General features: G+C 42.0%; 1 protein-coding gene across 4 annotated transcripts; it reads left to right on the forward strand.

Moving 5' to 3' along the window:
- The first annotated feature begins 297 nt into the window (after positions 1–297).
- Positions 298–21,452, forward strand: LOC105927393 (SAP30 binding protein). Of its 4 annotated transcripts, none has more exons than XM_012864125.3 (10): positions 299–440; positions 1,916–2,025; positions 6,900–6,944; positions 11,548–11,587; positions 15,652–15,740; positions 18,031–18,122; positions 18,203–18,315; positions 18,393–18,451; positions 19,033–19,123; positions 20,771–21,452. In XM_012864125.3, exons 1-10 carry the CDS (start codon positions 347–349, stop codon positions 20,950–20,952), a joined length of 915 nt encoding a protein of 304 aa, XP_012719579.2. In that variant the 5' UTR covers positions 299–346; the 3' UTR covers positions 20,953–21,452. The 4 variants fall into 4 exon arrangements, with proteins under 4 accessions (XP_035998388.1, XP_012719579.2, XP_012719580.2 ...); XM_012864126.3 differs by having other exon boundaries at positions 20,774–21,452; XM_036142495.1 differs by lacking the exon at positions 6,900–6,944 and having other exon boundaries at positions 298–440.
- The last annotated feature ends 1,590 nt before the right edge of the window (positions 21,453–23,042 follow it).

Raw genomic sequence — 23,042 nt, forward strand, 5'->3', positions numbered from 1 at the left:
CTTTCATTTATGAAGCCAAAAGCGTTATGTAACCCTGCTGATTGTTTTAATAGACTGGCTTTATGTTTTGTCGCCCTGCTACTGTTTAGCTTAGATGCTAAACCTCAAACCTATGCTGATGCAGATGTAGATATGCAATGCATATTATAAAATTATATGTTTTATAGTCTTTAGTATAGTTAAATAAACAATCTGGAATTTTCACATCCATCACAACAACGGACAACGAGGAACTACATTTCCCATCGGTGCTTCCTGCGCACTTTGCTCTCTGCGCGTGTCGTCCGTCCGATGACGTGTTTATCCTGCGCCCGTCGCGCCGCTGTGTTTTCAGCGACGAGCGGAGATGGCGAGCGGTCGAAAGAACGCTCTAATTTGGTCTTTAGCGGAATATGGGGACGGTTCGGACCCCGACTCCGACCCTGAACCAGAAGATACAGGTGGGTTTTATTTGTTTTCGGAAACACCGAAACTCTAATGACCGTAAAACACGATGTTGGTTTGAGAAAAGTCACTGTGAGGCTACCGTGAGTTCGGGCTAACGTTAGCTTAATGTAGAGTTAGGCTGTTTTACGTTGCGCTCGCTTCGAGACCTTAGTTTCTCTTCATTCTGACATTATGTTTAGTTAAATTGTAGTTTAATAGGCAGGGTGCCTTTGTGTTCCTGGTTTTCATGACATTGCTCCGGGTTATTTGTTTCGTCGTGAACTCAAGTGTGTTTGTCATTTTTTAAGCCCAAGTGTCAAAGGTGGCATTCTGAGGTAGAATGGTTGTAGTATATTACCTAAACCGTATTACACCCGTTACATACTTAGTTATTTAGTTTATTATAAAACTCATACTAAGGCAATTTTAAGGCTTTAAAATAAAAATAAAAATTCCCCACCTAAGTGCTTCAGTTTGAAAACAGCGCCATCTGGAGAGATCTAAAACCTGCGCTGGATTATTCTACACTGTCTATGAATAGAGAGCGTTAAAGCGTTTATAAATCTGAAATTCTGGGGGAATTTTTGTCCCTCAATTTTTTTGTGAAGCACAGATCCAAATATTCATTATAAAAAATAGACAATTTCAACATTTTAGGGGGACATTGCCATCAATCTGAGTTGTAAAGGACTCAAAAAGGATGTAAAAAGTAAAAAAGGATCTGAAGATATCTTAATTAATCTTTACATTATATAAAGTTCTGTTTGGAACCCATGTTTTGGTATACGTTTGGACGGGAAATATTTTTGTAAGTTTGAAAATCTAGTGCTTTATTGCACCATTACAACTATTACTACTTTTAGCACTTTTGTCCTGGACCCGGGTTTTTGCTTTGTTAGAAAAAAAAAAAACTTTTAGCAACTTAAGCGTGTAGGGAATAGTGAGGACATTGTGATAAAAAAGAAAACAATCAGAAATGTGTGTTCATCAATATTTAAGTAATTTCCCTCTGGCTTTATTAAAGTATGTCTGATTCTGATTGTCATTGCAGTATTCAGCAAGCAGGTTGTTTGTAGCCCTAGTATGAAGTATGAAGATATTTCTTCACCCAGAGATAGGACTGGACGATATAGAAACAGAAAACAATCGATAAAATAGAAATCATCGATATATGAACTGATGTCCAGCCCTACCCAGAGATGAATCAAACTTGGTTTGGATGGACCACAAACTCGATGCGATGTCCTGGCTATGTCTCTAGGAGTGCATAAGTCAATAAAGAATTGGATTCTGTGTGTGCTTACATTATGTAATCATACTGGATTCTCAAAAACTCCAGCTTGCAGCAGCAAATAAAAATCTCTTTTTGACAAGAAGCTGCATCTAATAATGGAATCATAAATCCAGGAACTTGGACAAAATGGCAGCTGCAGCTTCGCGGTTGTAGCATACCTAGACGATGTCTGACCTCTGCTGTGTTTGTGTCCAGGAGGACGGGTTGGAGGCCTCGTCTACGGCTACGGGGAGGACGATCTGAACCGGACCGAGGATGTTGAAGATAAAGAATCTGGAAATGAGGACAGCCGGGACAGCAACTCGGTCAGTATAAGCTCCTCCTTACAGACTTGATTTGGATCGGCCTCTTTTTGCTCAGTTCACGCCTCGCGTTAAAATCAGCCCTGAGTGAAACTGAAGGTAAACATCTGGTAATGCACAGCAAAAATGAGCAAGCGGACTGCTGTTTCACTGAGATCCTGAAGCTGTGAAACGCTGGAAAACGCCGCCGTGTGATATTACACTAACATTTTTTGGTTTTCTTTGAGGCCTGATCTGTAGGTTCCACTTTTGACTAATGCATAGAAGAGCAGCCAAAATAAAAAGCAGGTTAATTGATGAAGATATTAGCTTTGTATCCAATAGAAAATGAAGGAATTACATATAAGCTGTTTTTGCAACAAAGCATGTGTCACTAATATTTATCTGATTTTTGTGAAAAAAATCAAACTACACGCTGTTGGTTAATGCATCTATAGCCCGAATTATAGGCGGAGGTCTTGGTTTTGATGCATTTATTGAATAGGGGACCCACTGATTACCAGGCAGAGCTGATCAAGGGAAAATGATATGAAAAACCCAACATCTTCCTCTCTACTCTCCCTTTCCAACATGACGATGTAGCCACCGCTCTCTCTGAGCCAGAGGGTCTTTTTCACAAAGATCTTGGATTAGTCAACAGGATGGCACGTAAGAAATGGCAAATATTGAAATCTTTGTGTAGTCGTTGTTTCAGTTTCACAATTCAACGTAACAAACATTAGAATGTGAAAGATAAAAGAAGAAAATGTGCTGCGATAGCATTGACAGAGATAGTTGCTTTAAAGCCTTCAGAAAGTGAAGGAATTAAACAATTTTGCCCATTTCTGCATCAGAGCAAATGAGGTTAACCTTTATCCGATTTCAACAAATCGTAAAACATAATTCAGAAGGGACTAAGAATTGTATTAGATCCTCCCTAGAAGTTGGAGTTTTATACACTTATTGATCAGGAATAGAAGTCAGTGGCCCATTAGGTGGCTATTATTGAACTTAGATCGCCGGCTAAGTAATCGGTGCTCCACAAATCTTGCTACATAAAAGATCCAGCTGAGTTTCCTGTTAATCCCCTGAAAGAATGACTGTTGTCTTTTATTAGTGTTCGGCAGCTCTTTAATCATTTTAGGATTGAATGAATGAAGAAATGAATTAGCCAGGAGTTGTATATGTGCTGTTTTTTATTTTTATTTTTATCTTTTATAAATAATGACTTCGGCTTAAGACAAGTCATTCTTCAGGGTCTCCATGGAAGATTGGACTTCCGAAAGCTAAAATAATGCCTTGAAAGTTGTCTGAGCAACGTTATCTTCAGTCCGTTTTGAACGCATTCACATCAGGATTTAACTTCATCCCAGAGCAAGAGGCTCGCCCAGCGCAGATGTTAGGGCCGGGTCTAAATCTTTGCACAGTTGCCCTGGTTTTTGAGTTGTACTCTTTCGTAGAGAACTTTCATTTATTACTGGACTATTTTTTTTTTTTATTATTTAACTTATTTGATCGTGGTTTTGTTTTGGATGGATTTGGGATTGTAGAGTAGAGCATGCAGCTGAACGGCTGATTTGTTGTGTATATGAAATTTCTCCGATGGATGGCAGACGCTGATAAAGTTGCTTATTGTCGTAAGTGACGTACTAGTAAGTGGCGATCGTACGTTGTGCACATGTCAAACTTGTCGTACCAAAGATTAATAGAACCACGTCACACAGTGTGTCTTGGAGTAGCCTACACGATTGCTAAAATGGCACAGCAGTAGATCTCACACATGTGCGGATGTCTTAACATGTGGATAAGAAAGGAGCCCCACTTCCAGCAACTCGGCTCCGGTTTTATTTTGCGCAGTTTGTGTTTCAGCCGGCCTAGAATTGCCTGGAATAGAGAAACGCCATGGCGGGAGTGACGACAATACTTTATTAGCGCAAAAGATTTTTAACTGCAGTGAAATAATTTTTATAGGATGGATTTTTCATATTGCCGCTGAGAGATCCTTGGTCAAAGGAGGGAGTGGAGAGCTCAGCTGTAGAGCAGCCCACTGCTCCCCCTGCTGTGGATGGATCAGCGGCCGTGAACATAGTTTTGAACTACACACTCCTCAGAGACGAAATGTAACAGCTTTCAGTGAGTGTAAAATGAGAAAAGGCCTTGGTCAATCCGAGATACAGCATGTCTGCGTATAGAAAGCTGAAGCGTCCATTTTCTTTTCTTTTTTTTTCCTGTTTCAGGCGTGGTTCATGGTTTGTAAATAGTAAATTATATTTGGTTTGACCCACTCCGTTCATAGTGGTCCTTGATATTAATGTCATCTCTCTTCAGTTTTTCTGGACTTCCTCTGAGAAGAACCCTCTCGGTTCTCCTTGCCCTCGGCCAATCACTGAAAAGCAGCGTTCAGTCAGAACTGCTCTGGAGTCCGCTCGGTTTGACCGTGCTGCTCAGCAGAGTAGGAGGAACCCGGGCTGCCGCGGAAATAAAACTGTTGCTGAAACGCGCACAAAGCGGGCTGAGCCAAGTAGAGACGGTGGAAACGGGCCTATTATGTTTTTTAATAACAACTCTTGATTGAAGGAGCTGGGATTAATATATCAGTAAGAAAAAAAAAAACATCTTATATAACACATTTTGTATGACCTCCACATTAAGCGATTCTGTTCATGGCTCAACTGTTGAAGCTAGTTTATTTTTTCCCCTCACCTGATTTTACTTTAATAGGTTGTAGAAAATGTTGTAGTTTCTCTCACTATGACCGTCCATAAAATTGTCTTACTGCCAGTTGAAAATAAACCAATCAGGACTGAGCAACGCATACACCTTTGGGTTAATTTCCGTATTCTTTTAAAGATTGTACAAATGAAGCTGTAATTTTAGTTGTTACCATCTGATACATCCCATTTAGTCGGTGCCACAGTCCCTCTGCAGGCTCGCCTCTAAGCTATCTCTCTGACTACAAGCAAACCTGAGTCACTGTAAGTTGCTCGCAGCTTCCCATCAAAATTAGCAACATGTCAAAATGGGTGTCAGTAAAAGTTCCCTGTTGTTAAAGCGTGTTCGTTTGATCCCTGCGCTGCTACATGGTTTCTTGTCTGTGTTCTAGTGAGTGGCAGCAGAATATTCACCCAACCATCATCACAAGGATTACTGTGATGACAGATCATCACATATTTGCTAAAAGCGGATCAAATCTTTCGGGGTCCTCAGCAGGATTTCTTTTCCCAGCGTAACGGTGGACGGCTGGTAGGAGTGAGTGTGTGTTGGCGTGTCGGGAGGCTGGTGTGTCGTTCTGTTTCCTGGATGCATTCCCAAAGCAGAGCGTTGCGTCGTGCAGCTCGAAGGAGTCTGTTCGTCAAGCTAACAAAAGCTATCGCTAGCTAATGTGGTTCAGGAGGTTTATGGCTGCGATGATGCACGTTCAAGAGCTTTATTAACCTTTTCTATGTTCCTCTCAAACATGCGTGTTGCACCATTCCATGTTGTACTAACCTGTCACGATACTCAATAAATCAATTAATCGCGTGATGAATTTTAATCACAAGATTGATTAAAATAAGTGCAATAATTTGCGTACGTATGCTTGCTTTTTTTCCCCTGTTGTGTTTCCCTCTCCTCTCTGAGACTGGATAACAAAAGGTTTCTGTACGATGCGTCGGTTTCTGCTCCTTGTTTCCTCTGTGTAAGAGAAGTTAAATCTGGTCTCAGGTAGGCACATGCTTAAAGTGTAGCACAAGAGCCAGAGAAACGCTAGTTGGAAAAGAAATGGAATTGGTGTCAAAGCCAAACACGACCGCTGCATTGTGGGAGTTTTTTTTATTTAGAGCAAATGATGGCGGCCATCCTCTTAATCTGAGTCATTATGTCGAGAGGATATACTTGTTATTATGCCATCATCATATTGGTTAAAAAGGGTCTCCCAATGACAATATTGTGGCTGATTTTTAGGAAGATTTATCATCCAGCAAAATGTATTATGACAGGCCTACGTAACGGTCTAATTTCAGCGTAACTTTGACAACTTTCAGCGTAACAGTCCATTACGCTGAAATGCGCTGCGGAGAACCCTGATATAACTAACTAGGGTAAGAAAGCTGCTGTCATAGTTTGACCAACATGTTACACACAACACTGTTTCTGTAGATCTCTGACTCAACCCATATAAGTCTTCAGTCGGCTTGTTTTCAAGCGGTGGAGTTAGCTGAAAAGGCTAGGCTAACTAGCATGTTTCCTCCTGTTTCCTTTGATATGACTTGTTGATAACCTGTAACATATTTCAGTGCACTTCCAGTTAATCATGAGTAAAAAAAAAAAAAAAAAAACAGCAGCAACAACAAAAAAACTGCATCCCTCAGTGCTTTTGACATTGAAGAGTTTAATGGCTGCTGTTGGAGCTGCTCTTTGCCCGCTTCAGCACACAGAGCAGGTCGCAGGACACATTCATTCTCCCACTGTGAATGGTGGAGAAAATACACATTTGTTAGATCAACAAAATGAAAAACGTGGCCCGTTAGAAAGTTTTGTACGGCGTGCGCAAGTAAATAGGCCGAAAATACAACTGCATGACTTCCTTGCTAAAAGCGGGTGTTTCTGACATAAAATCACTGACCGAACACCAGCTGCCGGTATTTGGAGCGAGACTGATACTAATCACTTCAAAAGGCTAAGATCAAAGACGTTCCTTTAACCGTGAGTCTAAAACACATCAACATTATATCTTCAAATGCTCAAATGGCTGAGGACAAATCAGCTGTTTGGAGAGCGTCGTCATGTCCGTGACTGGATGGGTCCAAACGATGAAGCCATGTTGTGTTCACATAACTATAGCAGCTGGCCCCTGGTCCGCTGCCCTCTGACCCCTCCCCCTACAGTGTTAACCTTCTGCGTTTCTGTTTTTATAGGATATGGACGAATCAGACGAGGGGAGGGACCCAGATGATGTGGAGGTATTTGAACGACGGCCTGTGACTGGGGGGTAGACTGGGACTAGAAATCAACTGTGTCCACTAGGTGGTGCTGTGGGATCACATATGCCTGGATGTTGTTTTGACTACTGAGTTGGGGGTGTAAAAAAAAAAATCCCAGTGACTTTACTCATGTAATATATGTTGAGTTGCTCCACATATGCAGAGTTTAGTGCCTTAAAGGTCTCAGGAAGCGAAGCAGAGACGGTGTGGAGCTGCGCTTCATACTAACCCAACGCTGAGCGTGCGTCTGCGTGGTTCAGGTCACTGAGGTCAATGTTGCTCATGATCTTAACCTTCAGAAACACCAGCCTCCCCCTGAGGCGTTGCTTCATAACCCGCCTTTGATCTGATAAGCTTGTGTCTGTTCAGTTTGCCGCGCAGTAAAGAGCCGGCGATAACGGCGTTATCAGTGTAAACATTGGGGTAATTGTCCCAATCGTTTTCCAAATTCATGTGCTTGCAGGTCTAAGATTGTTCTCAGAGAGCAGAAACACCACTTAGGTTGTCTTTGTTCGCTACAGAGGGAAATGAGTCAGGGCATCTATGTTGACGGGCTTTTATCTGATGCGGTTTGATGTCGGCTGTCTTGCTTTGAGCTGCAGAAAACAAATGGTTCAGCTTCATGCTCATTAGCTGCATACTTTTATTATCTGATGACTGAGTGTTCACTGCTACTCGCTGCTGTGAAACACTTTTACTGTCTCATAATTTACTGCTTGCCTCTCATTTGGTGTTCGTTTACGCTTAGTTTGGACATTAGGGGGCAGCGGAGAGTCTTGTGGCTCTGAGAAATGGGGGAAACATGTAGCCTTCAGAGTCAGCAGTGTTGCTATTGTGTAATTTTACTAATTAACTGTAGGAGATCTTGTCAGAATAGTTCTAGTGTTAAGCAAACACATTCTTGGATGGTGTTTTTAATTCAGATGATGTGGAACACGCCTCTAAAAGCATGCTTCTGCCTAGTTGTACAGGCTTTAATACACAATGTACACATCTGTCTATTACAGTTAAAGATAAAAACTTTTTTTTTCTAGTTATGGGATTGAAGCAGATCTTAACTAACAATAAAAGATGAAAGAAAACAGTAAAAACTCCCAGAAGATGCTGGTGAGTTTATCTCTTTAAACCTGTCACAATAAATCAATCACATGGTGAATTAAAACGAGCTCAATCATTTCCATTTGCATACTTGTTTCCTTGTGTCTCCCACTTTCTTCTAAGGAGACCGGCTGAGAAAAGGTTTCACTCTGGTGCATCGTTATCATTATTTCAGTTTAAAATGATCTCCAAACAATATTATTGTTCATCGCAATAATTTCAAAGACGATTTAGTGTCCAGCTAAATTTCTTATCTATATCTCTTTGGTGGTGTTTGTCTTTTCGTACCTTTTAATCTCTTTAAATACAAAAAAAAAGCAGCTGTCTGCCGCAGGACGACCACCACTTCTGTTGATTTATATCCCCCTTCAGGTCATTCTCTACCGACTTTGACAACCAATGACGTAACTGTTTACGTCCACTGTAAGGAAATGTGATTATGTGGCTCCAAAAGATACCATCTACCAGCAGGATGAGGTTTATAGACCATTTGGTCTTTTTTTTATTTTATTTTTTTATAAAGTTCTATAGGGCCAAATGAGGAACAGGATCCTAATCCATGGAGATGGGGTAGAATACAAAATATTCTGAAAATGATTGACTGTCAAATGAGATTATAATGGAGGTTTGGGGTGTTTTTTAATGGTTATTCATCTCCATTATTCATCAATATACTTAACAAAGCAAACTGCTATGCAATCATTAAGTATATGGGTATGAAATGGTATGTGTGGGTCTAATTAAGGCCCGGTTGGGGCATAATGGCGACATGGATCGATGAAGGTATTACCTGCTGTATGACACATTTCCTCGGTTTACTGGTTGTATATAAGGTAGTAAAAACGTCTTAAATATGCTAAACAGAACATTACTGCCATCAAAAAGCTTTCATATGAGCGCTATAATCTGATGGAGTTTGGAGAAGCAAAGTTTAACAATAGGAGCGTCATTGAAAGGTCTGATCTGAAACGTTAACTTCTAATGACTTGACAGAATGGTTCTGGGTGATCTCTACCATTCAGTTCTGTCTGATCAAAAAGACGAGCTTTCCGCCTGTCACTCAGTTTTTCAACAAGTATATTCTTCCTATCTAGAATGCATGTTTTCTTTATTTAATCTCTGAAGTACAATAATCTGGACCCAGGGAATCGCCTGCTGTTGTTTCATTGTAAAGTCCGCCCCTGCCTAAGAATAGCAGAAAACCCTTTTCCCAATTATGTCTCCAAACCAGCCCATGCAGAGTCACCTATGGGGTCATTTAATTATAGTTTCCTTGGACATCATCAGATAACACTTCATAAAAACAACTTATAAAAACCTCACACAACAATGCATGTTAGCAGTTATTAGATGTCTTTAAACACATGTCTTTAAGGGCTCACTGAGCATTACAGGACATGGGCAGCTCTTCAAAAGACGGCATTTTATTGGTAGCATATGCAGCATAAATAGGAATGCTGAGGGAATAAATGATCTAATGAGCTGTTAAAAAAAGTCTTGTTTTCTCTACCGATCTATCTTTATTATTCAAACTAATAATTACACCGAGTTTATATATGCTGGTGAAGATTCTCAGTCATCCAGGTCATGGTCATTCCAAAAAAACCCAAAAAAACCCAGGAACAAGACTTTTTTTATATGTAAAATGTATAGTTTTCTATGAAAACACTACCGCAGATGCACTTATCTGGATTTTGTGGACAGTAAACCCAAATAGCATTACTAATGCGTCTGTGTATGAATTCCCTGAAGAGTAAGTTGTCCTTCAGTAAGTCGCCAAAATTTCCAATCCAGCGTTTTCACTGAGAAACTGAGTGTAAAGACTAAAAAAAAGATGAAACGGAGATATTTTGTTGTGCTCTCTCATAGCCTAAAATAATCACAGTGACCTTGATGATTGGTGTTGGAAAACAACAAAGTCGCCCTTTTTCTGGTGCCTCTGGTCAGCTCTGTACCTCACTGGAATACCCAGAGTGTTTAAATAAAAAAAAAAAAGAGATGTAGCCTGTTTGTGAGGTAGTGAAACGTCCTCTGGCATCTTTCTAGCACTTTTCTACTTCTGGTGACTTCGTTGTAATGATTTTTTAAATTTTATATTCAAAAATAAGTGTCAAAGGATCCTGTTTATTTGGCTTAATCCTGATACAGGGTGCTTGCGCAAGTCTTGAAAGTCTTAATAAGTATGGAATTTTGAAACACTGTTTTCCAGACCTTGAAAAGTCTTGAATTTTGTGTGAAAGTCTTAATAAAGTATGGGGAAAAAATGTATGGTAGAATTTTACAGTATGCTCAAAGGCGTTGTGAAATGAGAAATAGGAAGGTAGGCTATAAAACTATAATTTTACTAACTGGTCACGTACTGTATTAGCCTAATGGAATCAAACACTTGTTTGATGTGAAATTCATGTACTTGTGATTTTCATGTTTTGAAACGTTTTCATCAGTAAAAGCATAATTTACTGTGAATAATGCATTTGTTCATTGAATACTAGCCTATAAAAATTAACATTTCTAATAAACAGTTTGTACAATCTCAACCAATGAAGTAGGCAGTAGGCACACAAGTATACAAGTACATAAAGTTAAGGTCTTGGGGAAAAAAAATATCAGTTTTAAAAAAGTCTGGAAAAAGTCTGGAATTTTAATTTGGAAAAAGAGCAAGCACCCTGTGATAGGTGCTGTTAGATTTTCTACAGATGGAAAGGCGGCTTAATGATGGACCCAGAGAAGTGATTTAACCTGATTAGACAGGCTGGTTAATGTCAGTCCTCATAACACGTTTGTTTATCACTTTAACGGTACATTAGTGTGAGGGGTGGTCAAACGCAGCCATCAATGAATCGGAACCGGATCCTTGGCTGCGTTTCAGCACTACGTGTCCATTGTGGTTACTGTCTAAAAGCTTTCTCTGGAGCTCTGCCAGCGAGCTCTGCTGAACTTTGTCCTCCTGCGTTTCTCCTGGCGTGGACCGTTCCTGTGCCTGCAGGGTTGCTAGGCGAGGGCTCAGCCACTGTGAACAACAGCACTGCTGTGGTAAAACCTGGGTTACCTTCAGGCGCTGGCAGCACAGGGCATATTTTAGAGCTCGCACAAGACTCCTCCTCCAGCCCAACACAGGCATTCTCTGGATACTGAACACATGTACGATCCTTCTCACCCCTAGAAACGGTGCTGTTGTGGGCTTTGACTGGGGCGGTTCTGTGTTATTCGTTTGGGCTGATGTGGAATGAGCTTTTATGCCCAGCTTCATATTTCTATGTTTTTCCAGCTTTAGTTGTGTGTGAAATGAGCCTAACTGCGTCGCGCTGTAATTAACGACGTTTCGACAGAAGCACATATCATTAATCTCACCCTCTGCTTTTCACATTTCCTAACACGGGGTGTCATTTCTTTTGAATAGATTTGAATTTTTATTAATTAAAATCTAAATGTACTACTATGTTTCTCTCCTCCTCCCCCGTGTCTTTTTTTTCTTTTATTACAGACACCAGACGCAGAGAAGAAGGACCCCAATGAGCTTGTTGGTGAGTAATACACCATACTGATAACTTTTTTTTTTTTTTTTTAAAGGGATCAACAAGATCATAAATCCCAATAATTGGACCCTAAAAATATTTCTCCCAAGTTGGGATGGGATGTGATGTACTTTACTGCCAAAAGGATTCACTTGTCTGCCTTCACACATGTAAACCTGAGTTACACCTCCTTCTCAACCCATAAAGTTTAAAACAGTGTCCACACACACACACACACACACACACACACACACACACACACACACACACACACACACACACACACACACACCACCAACAACAAAAAAGGTCAAGCAACCCTTCACGACATTTAGGAGTGTGTTTATAGGAATTAGGTCCTATTTGTGAGGTCAGACACTGATGTTGGACCCCGATGAGCCCTGGTCCATTGGTCAGTAAAGGCAGCTGGTTTACAGCAGGACATTTTCCAAAATGTCTCGGTATGCTGAAGCATTAAGAACTATTTGAAAAAGGCTGAAAAAACAGCCCCACAGCATGATTCCCAGCCATATAGTACATGAAAGAACCACCGCAGTACGTGATGCTGTTACCGCAGAACAAACATTTGCTTTGTTACTAAACAGTCCTGAAATGGTAAAAGCCTGTATCTGTCTAGCTTTCACTATAAAACCCTCCCTGAAAAAGAAACTGGTGCATTGTCTTGTACCCAAAACTTTCTCTAATTCGACTTTTCTTGTTAACTTCTGGCCAGGCAGCCATGTCTCATCCACGCCCCTCATCAACTATTGATGTTGGGAGGAGACAGAACAGTTTAGAGCTAATTATTTTCTCATAGTTTTTTTGTCTGGTGCGGTTTTATTGATTATTGCTCTACAAGCAGAAAGACAACAGTTTGTTTTCTTATCATCCATTTTATGATGTTTTGTCCCATTTATGAGTATCCAGTACATTCGGCGTCCTTTTGTACAATTCTCTCAAGTTTTAAAAAGGTTTTCCATGTTGTTAGAGTTTCCGTTTCCCAGTTGTGATTAAAAATGCGTATCAAAACATTCAGATTTTAATTTGTAGAGAAGTTTCAAAGCAAGTTTCCTTCAGCTTCTCAATTATTTCTTTTCCCTTAATATCAAACCGCACAACCGAATTCAGTGCATTTTGTGAAAATGTTTTAGCTGGTGTGAATACTTTTGCAAAGCGCTGCATATTCGGAGCTGAATGCGATTAAAAATCTGGTGAGGTGTGTTGGAGGTAAAAATTCCATCTTATAATCAGATATTAGAGTCGTTCATGTTTCCTGGGTGTAGGTGCATTTAATACATGATCCATTAACTAGACCAGGTTTGAATAAAAGACTATTTGCCAGCTGGCAAGCCGGCCAGAGTATGAAGACTTAAGAAGAAGCTGCCAATATTTGGTGAATAATCTCTTCACTGCACAGGTGAGCATGTACGCATCATATCAGACAGGATATGACTGATACAGGGAGCGGTGGTTTATTCACCAGCCTGACTCTAAACCTGCCTTCTTACTGTTTGCTTTTACACCCATGAGCTGGATACGAATTATAACTCGCATAATGCCAGTCCTAGAGCTTCAAAATGGATGTTTTTGTCACTTTATACAGTCGTACTTAATACGTTAGAATACGCGTGCCAATGAGGTTCATCGGTCAGACTAAAAGCACCGTTTGAGAATAACTTAAGCATCTTTTAAACCAGCTTTTCATTAAGTTCACATTTCTATTTGGAAAAGTTTTTTTCATTCATGTAATGTAATCTTAAAAATCTTTAAAGTATGCAGAAAGTAACAAGTAACAGAAATGAGTATTGTGTAATTAATCTACATAATGTTTCACTTAGTGAGTTGAGTTACTGAAGTAAATGAACTTTTCAAAAACATTATTACTATTAATGATGTAGAGAAAGTATTTTAATTGAGAATTGATGTATGACTTTCCTCTCTCATGCATGTAGCAACTTAAAAAAAACCTGAAATCCAGGCAAATGAAATGAACTGTAGTTGTTTTACGTTTTTAAAACGTTAGCTGGCCATCAGCGTAAGACGTGGCAGGAGTCGGGATGGGCCTGTTCCATGAGTAAATGTCAGCGTGTTCCCGGCCAAAGCCCCGTCTCCCGGCGGCAGTCTGTGCCTCGTCTGTCTGCCGCAGACACGGACATTGTCCAACGGTCCAAAACAGACCCGCAGGGCACAGATTGCGCCTTTCTCTCTGGAAGACAGATGGCCGTCTGGAAACCAGCTACAATCTTTTCTCTGTATCTGACGGCCTTCTAAATGCGCCTCTTGTTGTGGATCAGCATTTTTCCTCATAAACACTGTTATTCACGACACATGCTGTGATTTATCGATAACCGGGCCCGCTAAAGTGAGGCAGCGGAGTTTACGTTGATGCCTACATGAGATGGTTATGCTTGGCTGCAGAGTTTTCCAGTAAATCTCAGGTTGGGATTAGCCGGTTTTCGCTGGGGTGAAGCCCTCTCTCAGATGCACCATGGAAGCGCTTATCTGTTTGGTAAAACACCACGGCACCATCGAGCGCTTGAGTCATCAGACTTGTTGTGTCAGGCATTTGTTATCGCCAAAGGCAACAGTTTTTTAGATTACACGTGGGCATCATTACCTACGTTTCACCAAAACATTGTTTTTGCTCAAACCTGTATGTGCATGCATGGGATTATGTTTCTGCCTAGTCAGCGAAAACAACCCCATGGTGAAGGGTGATGGATGGATAATAGCCACATAAGTAAAAGAATAGACCTCGGGGGGGAGGGATTATTCATCTTCTGAAAGCCGATGCAAGGAGATGAGTGAAGCAGCCGTCAGGAGGAAAACATCAGAGCTTCCAGACGACGGCCTGCTGGATGGTGCGCCTGAATACCACAACATCCATCCGTCACTATCTGGAAATGATTTCATGTCGCGGAAAAACAGACGTTCATCACGTGGAAACTAGAAGAGCTTCACTCTTATTGAGGCAACACTGTTTTAAGACTACAGCTAGCTAAGAGCAGCATGTCTGTGACGCTGACGACTGCAGGCTGGCCGCCGGAGCAGATAGCCCGACTAATTAACGGGTACTTAGAAAACGCCGCTTTGCTGCAAGTCTGTTATTAGAATAAAAACAACGATTAAATGTTCTGGATGACAGTCTTAGAAATGTAATATTCAATATTGTGGAACACCACATTGAAGCATGGTGAGTCCAGACACTTTGTACAGCTTGGTTGTCTTCATCTGAGCCACATATTGGACTTTTGAGGTTTTTATGAGCCATAACTGGAAATGACAGCAAAGGTAGCATTTAAAAATTACGGCTTCAAGGGCAAACTCCTGACTTAATTGAAAGCCTCGCGTTTTAGTGGAATTTTCCTCCAAAGCTTTTTGAAGATGGAGCGTTTTCCAGAAGCCCAGTCAGCACTTGGATGGATCTTCTCGTGTTGATTCAAGTTTTAACCTGTCTGCTCCTCACTGAATGTCAGCCGCCACAAACGTCTGCTATTAAGTCCACTCACGCACAGAAACACACACATGTAGCCCTTCTTTCCAGTCTTCCTGACAGCTCTGAGTGAGAGCAAGGACTGTCAGCGTGATTGAGATATAGCGGTGACTCTGAGGAATGCCTGGCCTGGAGTCAGTGAGAGCAGATGAGCAAAACAAGGGACAGGTCCAAAAGGAGGGAAAGGAGCCTCCCTTCTCCATAACAAGCCCCAACAACAGCCACTCCCTGGCTGAGATGTGCACTCATCACAGCACACCGTGCTGGAAAACCACCACTTAGGGCCAGGGCGCGCAGGAATTCCCCGCTGCCTCTTTAATTCGACTCCATGTTTCAGAAAATCCACATCTGCTTCAACACCTTTCTCTAAGACTTGTTTTCGTAGAGCAAAGCTGCCCCCGGGCGACATGTGGGCAACCGGCTTCTCTGTACGCTACGCCTGAAACGCTGAGAAAATAACCCGAATAAAATAAGGGTGCTTACTGCTTTAGTGCTTCTGCATGTAAGGACAAGCTGAAACAAAGACTGATTCCTATTTGTTTTTTCTTTCTTTTTTCTTTTATTTTGTGCGTCTTGTCAGCCCTGTTCTCAGAGAAGGTGAGGAACATGTTGCCCGATGACATCAGAATCCCCCCCGAGCCTGCAGGGCGCTGTTCGAGTCAACTACAGGTACCCAGCCTCTTACGATGATCAATAAACATGACCGAAAAAAAACAAAACTAATTAATAACCCGCAGTTATCAGCGTAGGGGAGTAAGGGTGTGGTTGTCTGGGCCTAGTGTAGGAGAAACCTCCTTAAAGGGCCGAATAAACACTTTCACAGATTAAAGGCGTCGTATTAAACAGTAAAAAGCCAACCCTGCGTTCTACAGAAACACGCTTCATTGAGTAACTCAGTATTTACTTCAGTAGATGTTTATCAAACCTTGAAATTTGAAGACTAGAAGCAGAACGCTGCGTGCTCAACACGCAGCGTTCTGCTTCCCAAATGAATGGGTTAGCAGCTTTAACGGCTCCCTCTGGGAACAGAAATACATTTTGGTGGCTGCATGAATTCAGAGTCTCCCCTTTAATTAGAGCAGCGTCTTCCTCGGTCACCTCTGCTCTCGCTCTGCCTTCCCTCTGCACGTCTGCTGCCTGCTGCTCCTCCTGAGCCTCCTTTCTGGCGAGGAGCTGAGGCAGGTCAGGGCACACAGCTGACTCTGACGGTGTACAGCAAACCTCATGGCCTGAAGGCTGACACTCCCCCGCCTGTCTGATGAACATCTGATGATTCACCTGAACAGCCTCCGTGTCCCTGCCCTCGGGTCGCGGCAGCAGGAGGTTGTGTGATTGGGTTTCTTAATACCAGCTTCTAGCAGTAAACTGCTGGTTCCCTATTAGCAGCGATTGAGATCAATCCAATGGTTTTTCAGAGTTATACCCTGACCGTGGATTTAAAAGGACCTTTGACCCCTGATGAAGCTTAACGAATTAGCAGCGGCAGTGAGAAGATATACAAGCGCTAACAAAAATAAATAAATGCAGAGTTACTGCTCTTGGAGGATGTTGTTTAAAGGAGCAATAAGTAAGATATTTACTGTAAAATCAACCTGCTGTGTTTTTCGGATTATAAGGAGCACTAAATATTCTTCCTAAGTGTGTAATATCCCTCCGCCCCTTCACGTCCATAGCTCTCTCCTGAGAGGGAGAGCTATCCGTCTCTGTAGTTGGACTACTCTGCCCTGTTTCTAGCAGAAGGTTAAAATAAACTTCACTTTTATGTTTAATTAACTTACTGGGTTTATTGTTGCTAGCACGTACTAGCAACAATAATTTGGGTAATGTTGGTATTTTGGCAAAAGAGCAGCAGGAAGCCAGTAAGAGAAGTGGACCAGAAATAGGTGTCATTATCCCTTATTGCTCCTTTTAATTTTTATCTTGGATACATTTTGTTATGACACCAAGTTGCCTTAGGTTACGGCTGAACCTTCTGGCTTCATAAAACATGGCTAAGAAATAAAATAACATTGCGGTCATTAATTGACAGATTCCCAATGGAGGCCCCTCAGCCCACTGCTTCTGATGGAGGGAAGATGTTTTACTTTGAGCCTCTTTGGGAGCCAAAGAATAACCAGCAATCCCCACAAAAGGCCTCAAACATGGTCCTATTCAGAGCTGGAAAACCACCACTTAGGGCCAGGGCACGCAGAGCCACAAAACGCAGATTTACTCTAAAAAGTGCTCTGCTTCCCAACCAGGATAAATGTAACGTTGGTCCTCCTGAATCCAGGAGATTTTGATGTCATCGGTCTGGGCGTCTGGTAAAGGAGCGGGCCAGATGGCAGTGACTCTACAGGAGTTACCAGGGGATTACTTTCTTCCTCCAATAGTCCAAAGCAGGTTTATTTTGATGATGAGGGCATTTTTCAGTGATTTTTTTTAACAACACAAGGTCCACAAGCCTTCGGCCCTGATGGACAGCAGTAAATCCAGATCTCAATTTCTGGTGGAAATTTGTTGACAACGGCTCCATGCTGCACAGCTGATCCCTCCTCTGCTACGTCAGAACGTTTGGAACGTCATTATCAGCGATTTATTGTTTTGCTTTGGTGACGTTCGTGCCTTAAAGAGTTCAAGCAGACAAACACGGTTACAGCAGAGTGCAAGCTATTTGATCTGGAAGAAAGATGCAGCATTAATTACAGCAATTAGATTTATTCCTTTAGGTGTTTAATATGAATATTGAGCTGTTGATTAAAGCAGGGATTTGTTTCTATTTGCTTCCAGGTAAGATCACCAAACAATGTAGTTGTTCTGCATTTCTATACTTTAGGGCCTGGTTAAGTGTCTGAGCTATCAGAAATGTGTTGCGCAATAACCCAGGTCATGCTGCACGGCTCCATCTGTTTGATGAGGCTGCCAAATACAGAATCGGCCTTCCAGCTTTCTGTTCACCAGCTCGCTTGTTTTGCAACAGGAGAAGATCTTCAAGCTGTACGAGAGACGAGTCCACGGAGACTTCGACACAAACAGCCACATCCAGAAAAAAAAGGAGTTTAGAAACCCCAGGTATGCGGTCTGACCTCACCACGTCCTGCCTGCGCAGCTCGTCGCTGACCCTAACCCAACCTCGTCTGTTTCTCTTTCAGTATTTACGAGAAACTTATTCAGTTCTGTGGAATAGACGAGCTGGGGACGAACTACCCGAAAGACATGTTTGACCCTCACGGCTGGTCAGAAGACTCCTATTACGAAGCCCTGGGTAAGATGGCGCGCCGTCTTTTCTCGCACGTCGTTGGCGACGGCAGCTGAGAACCCGTGATTGTTTTCTCCTTCCAGCCAAAGCCCAGAAAGTGGAGATGGACAAGCTGGAGAAGGCCAAGAAGGAGCGGACCAAGGTGAGATTAAGAAGGAAGAAAGGAGGATAAGTATGCTGTCAGTCTTTCCAGGGGCAAGTCTCCACCAGCTGCTCCTCGTTTTTTAACTTGATGATCTTCATCTGAAGCGCGCGTCACCGTTGCCAAGTTCAGCTCTCGTAACGGCCCAACCCAGCGCAGGTTTGCAGCTTGGCTGTACCCACTAGGAGCTTTAAAACTATGAGCTTTTTTTTCTTTTCTTCTTCTTTCTTTCTTTCTTTCTTGGTAATATTGTTGGCGTCAAGCTGCCTGTGAGCAATGAGAGCGAGAAAGAGGGTGGATATTGTTCCTGTGGTTAGAAAACCGCCACATGCTGCAGCAGCATCACCAAGTACGATGTTGAAACAAGTTTGAACTTCCAGCCGAGCGAGGAAAAGCTCCGCATAAGCTGCCGCCGCTTTGCCTCATGTGAGAAACGTTGCCCCAGAAAGGGAGTTTATGGTGCAGTCATGTAACAGAAGAACCCCTTGTCTGTGTGACCGTGACCGAAGCCCCCCAGACTCTCTGCCGGAGCGTCTCAGCGAGTTTAAACGGAGGTTTCAATCTGTTTGTGCTGTCTTTAGATCGAGTTTGTCACAGGAACTAAGAAAGGCTCCAACGCCTCCAGCACAGCAGCCTCCACCACCAGCAGCAGCACCACCACCACAGCCACAGGTAACGTTCACTGCCTCAACCCCCCCCCCCCCCCCCCCCCCCCCCAACGTTCAGCCTGCCCTAGACACACGAAGTAAAACTCAGGATATTCTCTATTTCAGTGGCAGTGATAGTTGTTCTGTTAGCCAAAAGCCTTTTGCCAGGTTTCAAAGGTAAACCTTGGGATGTTATGTGATTTAGCAAGAATAACTAGTGGTTTCTTCTGTTGTTTTATTGTTCTTTTCTAATAAAACTCTTGAAAGTGTTGGGTTGCACCTCCTCCGCCACATCTTCAGATAGATCGCTCAGTGTCAGCCATATTGGACGACGAGCCTCTGCGAACAGCCATTTCAAGTCTTGACTCAGATTCACAGTTGGGATTCTTTGACGTGAATCTGCTTTAATCTAAGCCAGGGGTCTTGAACCCTGGTCTTTAGGACCCACCGTCCTGCATGCTTTAGGCGTTTCCCTGCCTTCACACACCTGAAGTAAATAAATGGGTGATTAACAGGCCTCTGCAGCCCTTGATGGCTGCTGAAGGCAGTCATTTGATTCAGGTCTGGTTGAGCAGATGCATTTAAAACCTGCAGGATGGTGGGTCCTGAGGACCAGGCTTGAAGACCCCGGATCTAAATCATCTATTTGTAGCTCTGGTTGCATGTTTGTTCTTGTAAACCAGACCACAACTCTGACTTGCTTCTGTGCTCCTGCTGAATAAAACCATCTCCACAGCATGATGCTGCCACCGCCGTGTTTCACAATAGTGATGCCGTTCTCTGGGTGACATGCAGTTAGTTTTCCTCCACACTCCTTGCCTGCCTTTGATACGTTTGCAACCGGAATCATGTTGCAAACTACATGACTTCCGAAAGCAATTTATTATGAAGAGCCATTTTATGAAGTCTAAGCATAAATGTGTCATACATCTAACTTTCAGCCATTAATTAATGTTGTTGTGGCCTATTTAATTGTTTTAGGCAGCTTTCCAAAATCTCTTTATATTTGCTGCACTCTTAAATAGCGTTGTACCGATACCAGTATCGGATGGGGCCCCGATCCAGCACTAACATGGTGGTATTGGCGAGTACCAACAAATAGGGCACGATACCATTTTGATGTTTGTATGTCACTTGAACGCATATATAAGTTCATGAAAGTTGCACTATTTTGGCATTTGAGAGCCAAAACTCAGGGGTTAAAAGAGATTATTCAATTATTAATGTAATTTTACTCTCTTACTGTTGCACTACTATTATACATGTTATAATTTAACGAATGTTGCACTATTTTGGCCTTTGAAAGCCAAAACTTTATTCAACTATTCAAAACTTTATGTCACCCATTCCAGGGAGGCAATAAAGTTCTACTACCCTAAGTAGTATGCAGTTCTTCATATATATATATATATACACACACATCAATTTCAAACAGATGGTATCGGCCAATACTGCACAGCCAGGTATCGGTATCAGGGCCAAAAAATGGCATCGGCACAACACTACTGTTGAATAAAAAGCTTGAAAAAAAAAACTAAAAAACGTCCCTGAAGAGCCTTTCCTAGATGTAAACCAGTAGGTATGGACTACTTCCCGGAGCAGCTGCCCCCAATGATTAACCCACTCTTAGTACAAGGATGCTTGACTCCCACTTTGTGTCTCCTCTCACCAGCAGACGCCCAGAAGAGGAAGAGCAAGTGGGATTCTGCGATCCCGGTCACCCTGGCTCAGCCCCCCCTCATCACCACCACAGCGACCCTTCCTGCGGTCGTCTCGGTAACCACCACGTCCACCGGAGCAAAGACCACGATCATCTCTGCAGTGGGCACCATCTTAAAGAAGGCAAAGCAGTGAAGAGGAGCGAGCCCAAGGGGTGGCATGTTGGACTACAGCAGCGATGCACTGAAGGCCATCCTGTAGCTGGAAGAGCCGCGTTAGCGTTCATGCTAAGACCCTCTGCTGAGCACGGACTCATCTGAACACTGGACTGGCTTCTGTACCCGCCACTGGATCTGAGCCGCTGCATCTTAAAGCCAAAATTACACGTTAGCGGTGATATCTTTGTCAGGTGCACACAGATCGGTTTGTTTTAAACGTGTTTTTATATTTCGGCAACACTTGGTAATTAAATACAGTTTAAACGGAATATGGTCCTAAACAGACTGGTTGAAATGTCTGAAAGCTGTTTATTTTTATATCCGTAGCTGATTAGTAAAACGTAGTCCGGCTTTCTCTGTCAGTCGCCTGCAAACTTGTTTTGTTGTGCTTTTGTTTGTGACCTAGTGAAAGATTTTTTTACACTTCTACGTATGTATTCATTGTAAGAGGAATAAATGAATCGGATGTTTCCCTTTCACTGGAGTTTTTTTCCCTCGGTAAAGTTTTCGATGAAAGTTGGAGAGTTTTCTTCTGTGCAGAGAAGAAGAAACGCTGAAAGGAAAGCTCTCTTCTTTGCACTGAGCTATAATATACACTGGAGTGTTAATCACCGTCTGTTTGAACGAGTCGCTTTGAAGCCACCAGCCGCCATATTGGTACTCCCTATTTTCCCCCAGTAACTAGGGAATATGTGCGCTACAGCATCGAATAACGAGGATTTTCTCATGTTCAGGGGGGGCTTAAGACTTTTAAAATGTCAAATGCCGTATACTTTTATGTTATGTACTAAAACTATCAAGTACTGAGAAAGTCATGTCCTGAAATATTTTTCATTTTATTCATTTAAATATATATGTTTAACATTTATAAATATATAAATAACAATGTACAAAAACATATATTTACATATGTGTATACATATATATACATATACACATACTTATATATACATATATATATATATATATTTAATATGAATAACGTAAAATATTTCAGCACCTAATTTCCTAGTAGTTAATGGTGTTAGTACATCCACTGACTGTAGAATTACCTGTGAAATATTTTCACACAGCCAGAAAACTGCTTGTTGTTGCAACCAAATCCTGTGGGATTCTGTGAGAGTAGGGAGTAGCAAGATGGCGGCCAGTGACTTCAGTTTTTCGGCAAAATCAGCACTCTAGTGTATAATATAGCTCAGTGCTTCTTTGCCTCTACAGCGATTCAGCTCTGCTGAATGTCAGGTCCAATCTAGACTTAAGACTGTTGGATTTAGAGCGACACACTGACTCAACCTTAGTTGTTGAGGAAAAACACGTGAGCACCAGGTGGACTTTAAGCTGCTTTTTTTTTTAGCCTCCAAAACACCTCATTTGATTTAGCTTTTGCCAAAAGCAGCATGAAAAGGTTTTTCTGAATGTTTAAAACTAGCTTTACATTCTAATGTCATTAAAAGCATTCAAAAACAGAGCTTAGGACTTACTAGACTTTTTGTTTTTTAAACTGCTTTAATGGAGCTGCAGAGATCAACCTGCGCAATAACTTCACTCAGGTTTATGGGTCTGTCGGCTCTTTTCCACATGGAGACGTTTCAGGTGTGATCTGCGCCGGGCTGCCTCTGAGGTTTACAGCTCAGAGCTTGGAGCTGAATGTTCATGACAGTCAGCTGAATCATACACACCCTTGGCTACAAGCTGTGACAGAAGCCATCCATTTGGTTCAGCGCATGAGCAAATGTTTGCGTTCTGTTTGTACCCATGCATGTTTTTGCAGAGCCTGGAATGAAGTACTGAAGAAAAGTAAAAAAAAAATAAAAAAAAAAATGCCTGAACCTCCACCTCACACCAGTCAGGTACTTTTCGCTCTGGTGGAGGTTTTGCATATTTTTCACAGATACCAGACGCATATATACACATCGATTGTAGATATCTACTCAGAACCACATAAATATCTGCCACGCTAAACTGTTTTAGAAGCAACGCCTAAACTTTCTTGATGTGCACATGGAAGAAATCTGTTAATGCTGAAGATGATCTTGTAACAGGATAAATACAAAAACTAGTTTACAC

The sequence above is a fragment of the Fundulus heteroclitus genome, chromosome 10, assembly GCF_011125445.2.
Source record: "Fundulus heteroclitus isolate FHET01 chromosome 10, MU-UCD_Fhet_4.1, whole genome shotgun sequence".
Classification (NCBI taxonomy): domain Eukaryota; kingdom Metazoa; phylum Chordata; class Actinopteri; order Cyprinodontiformes; family Fundulidae; genus Fundulus; species Fundulus heteroclitus.

What these genes read in the sequence shown, in the direction of transcription:
- LOC105927393 (XM_012864125.3), top strand. Translation starts at nt 347, where the DNA reads ATGGCGAGCGGTCGAAAGAACGCTCTAATTTGGTCTTTAGCGGAATAT. An exon ending in GGACCCCAATGAGCTTGTTG is followed by an intron (nt 11,588 to 15,651) that starts GTGAGTAATACA and finishes GCGTCTTGTCAG; the next exon opens with CCCTGTTCTCAGAGAAGGTG. An exon ending in CTCCTATTACGAAGCCCTGG is followed by an intron (nt 18,316 to 18,392) that starts GTAAGATGGCGC and finishes TTCTCCTTCCAG; the next exon opens with CCAAAGCCCAGAAAGTGGAG.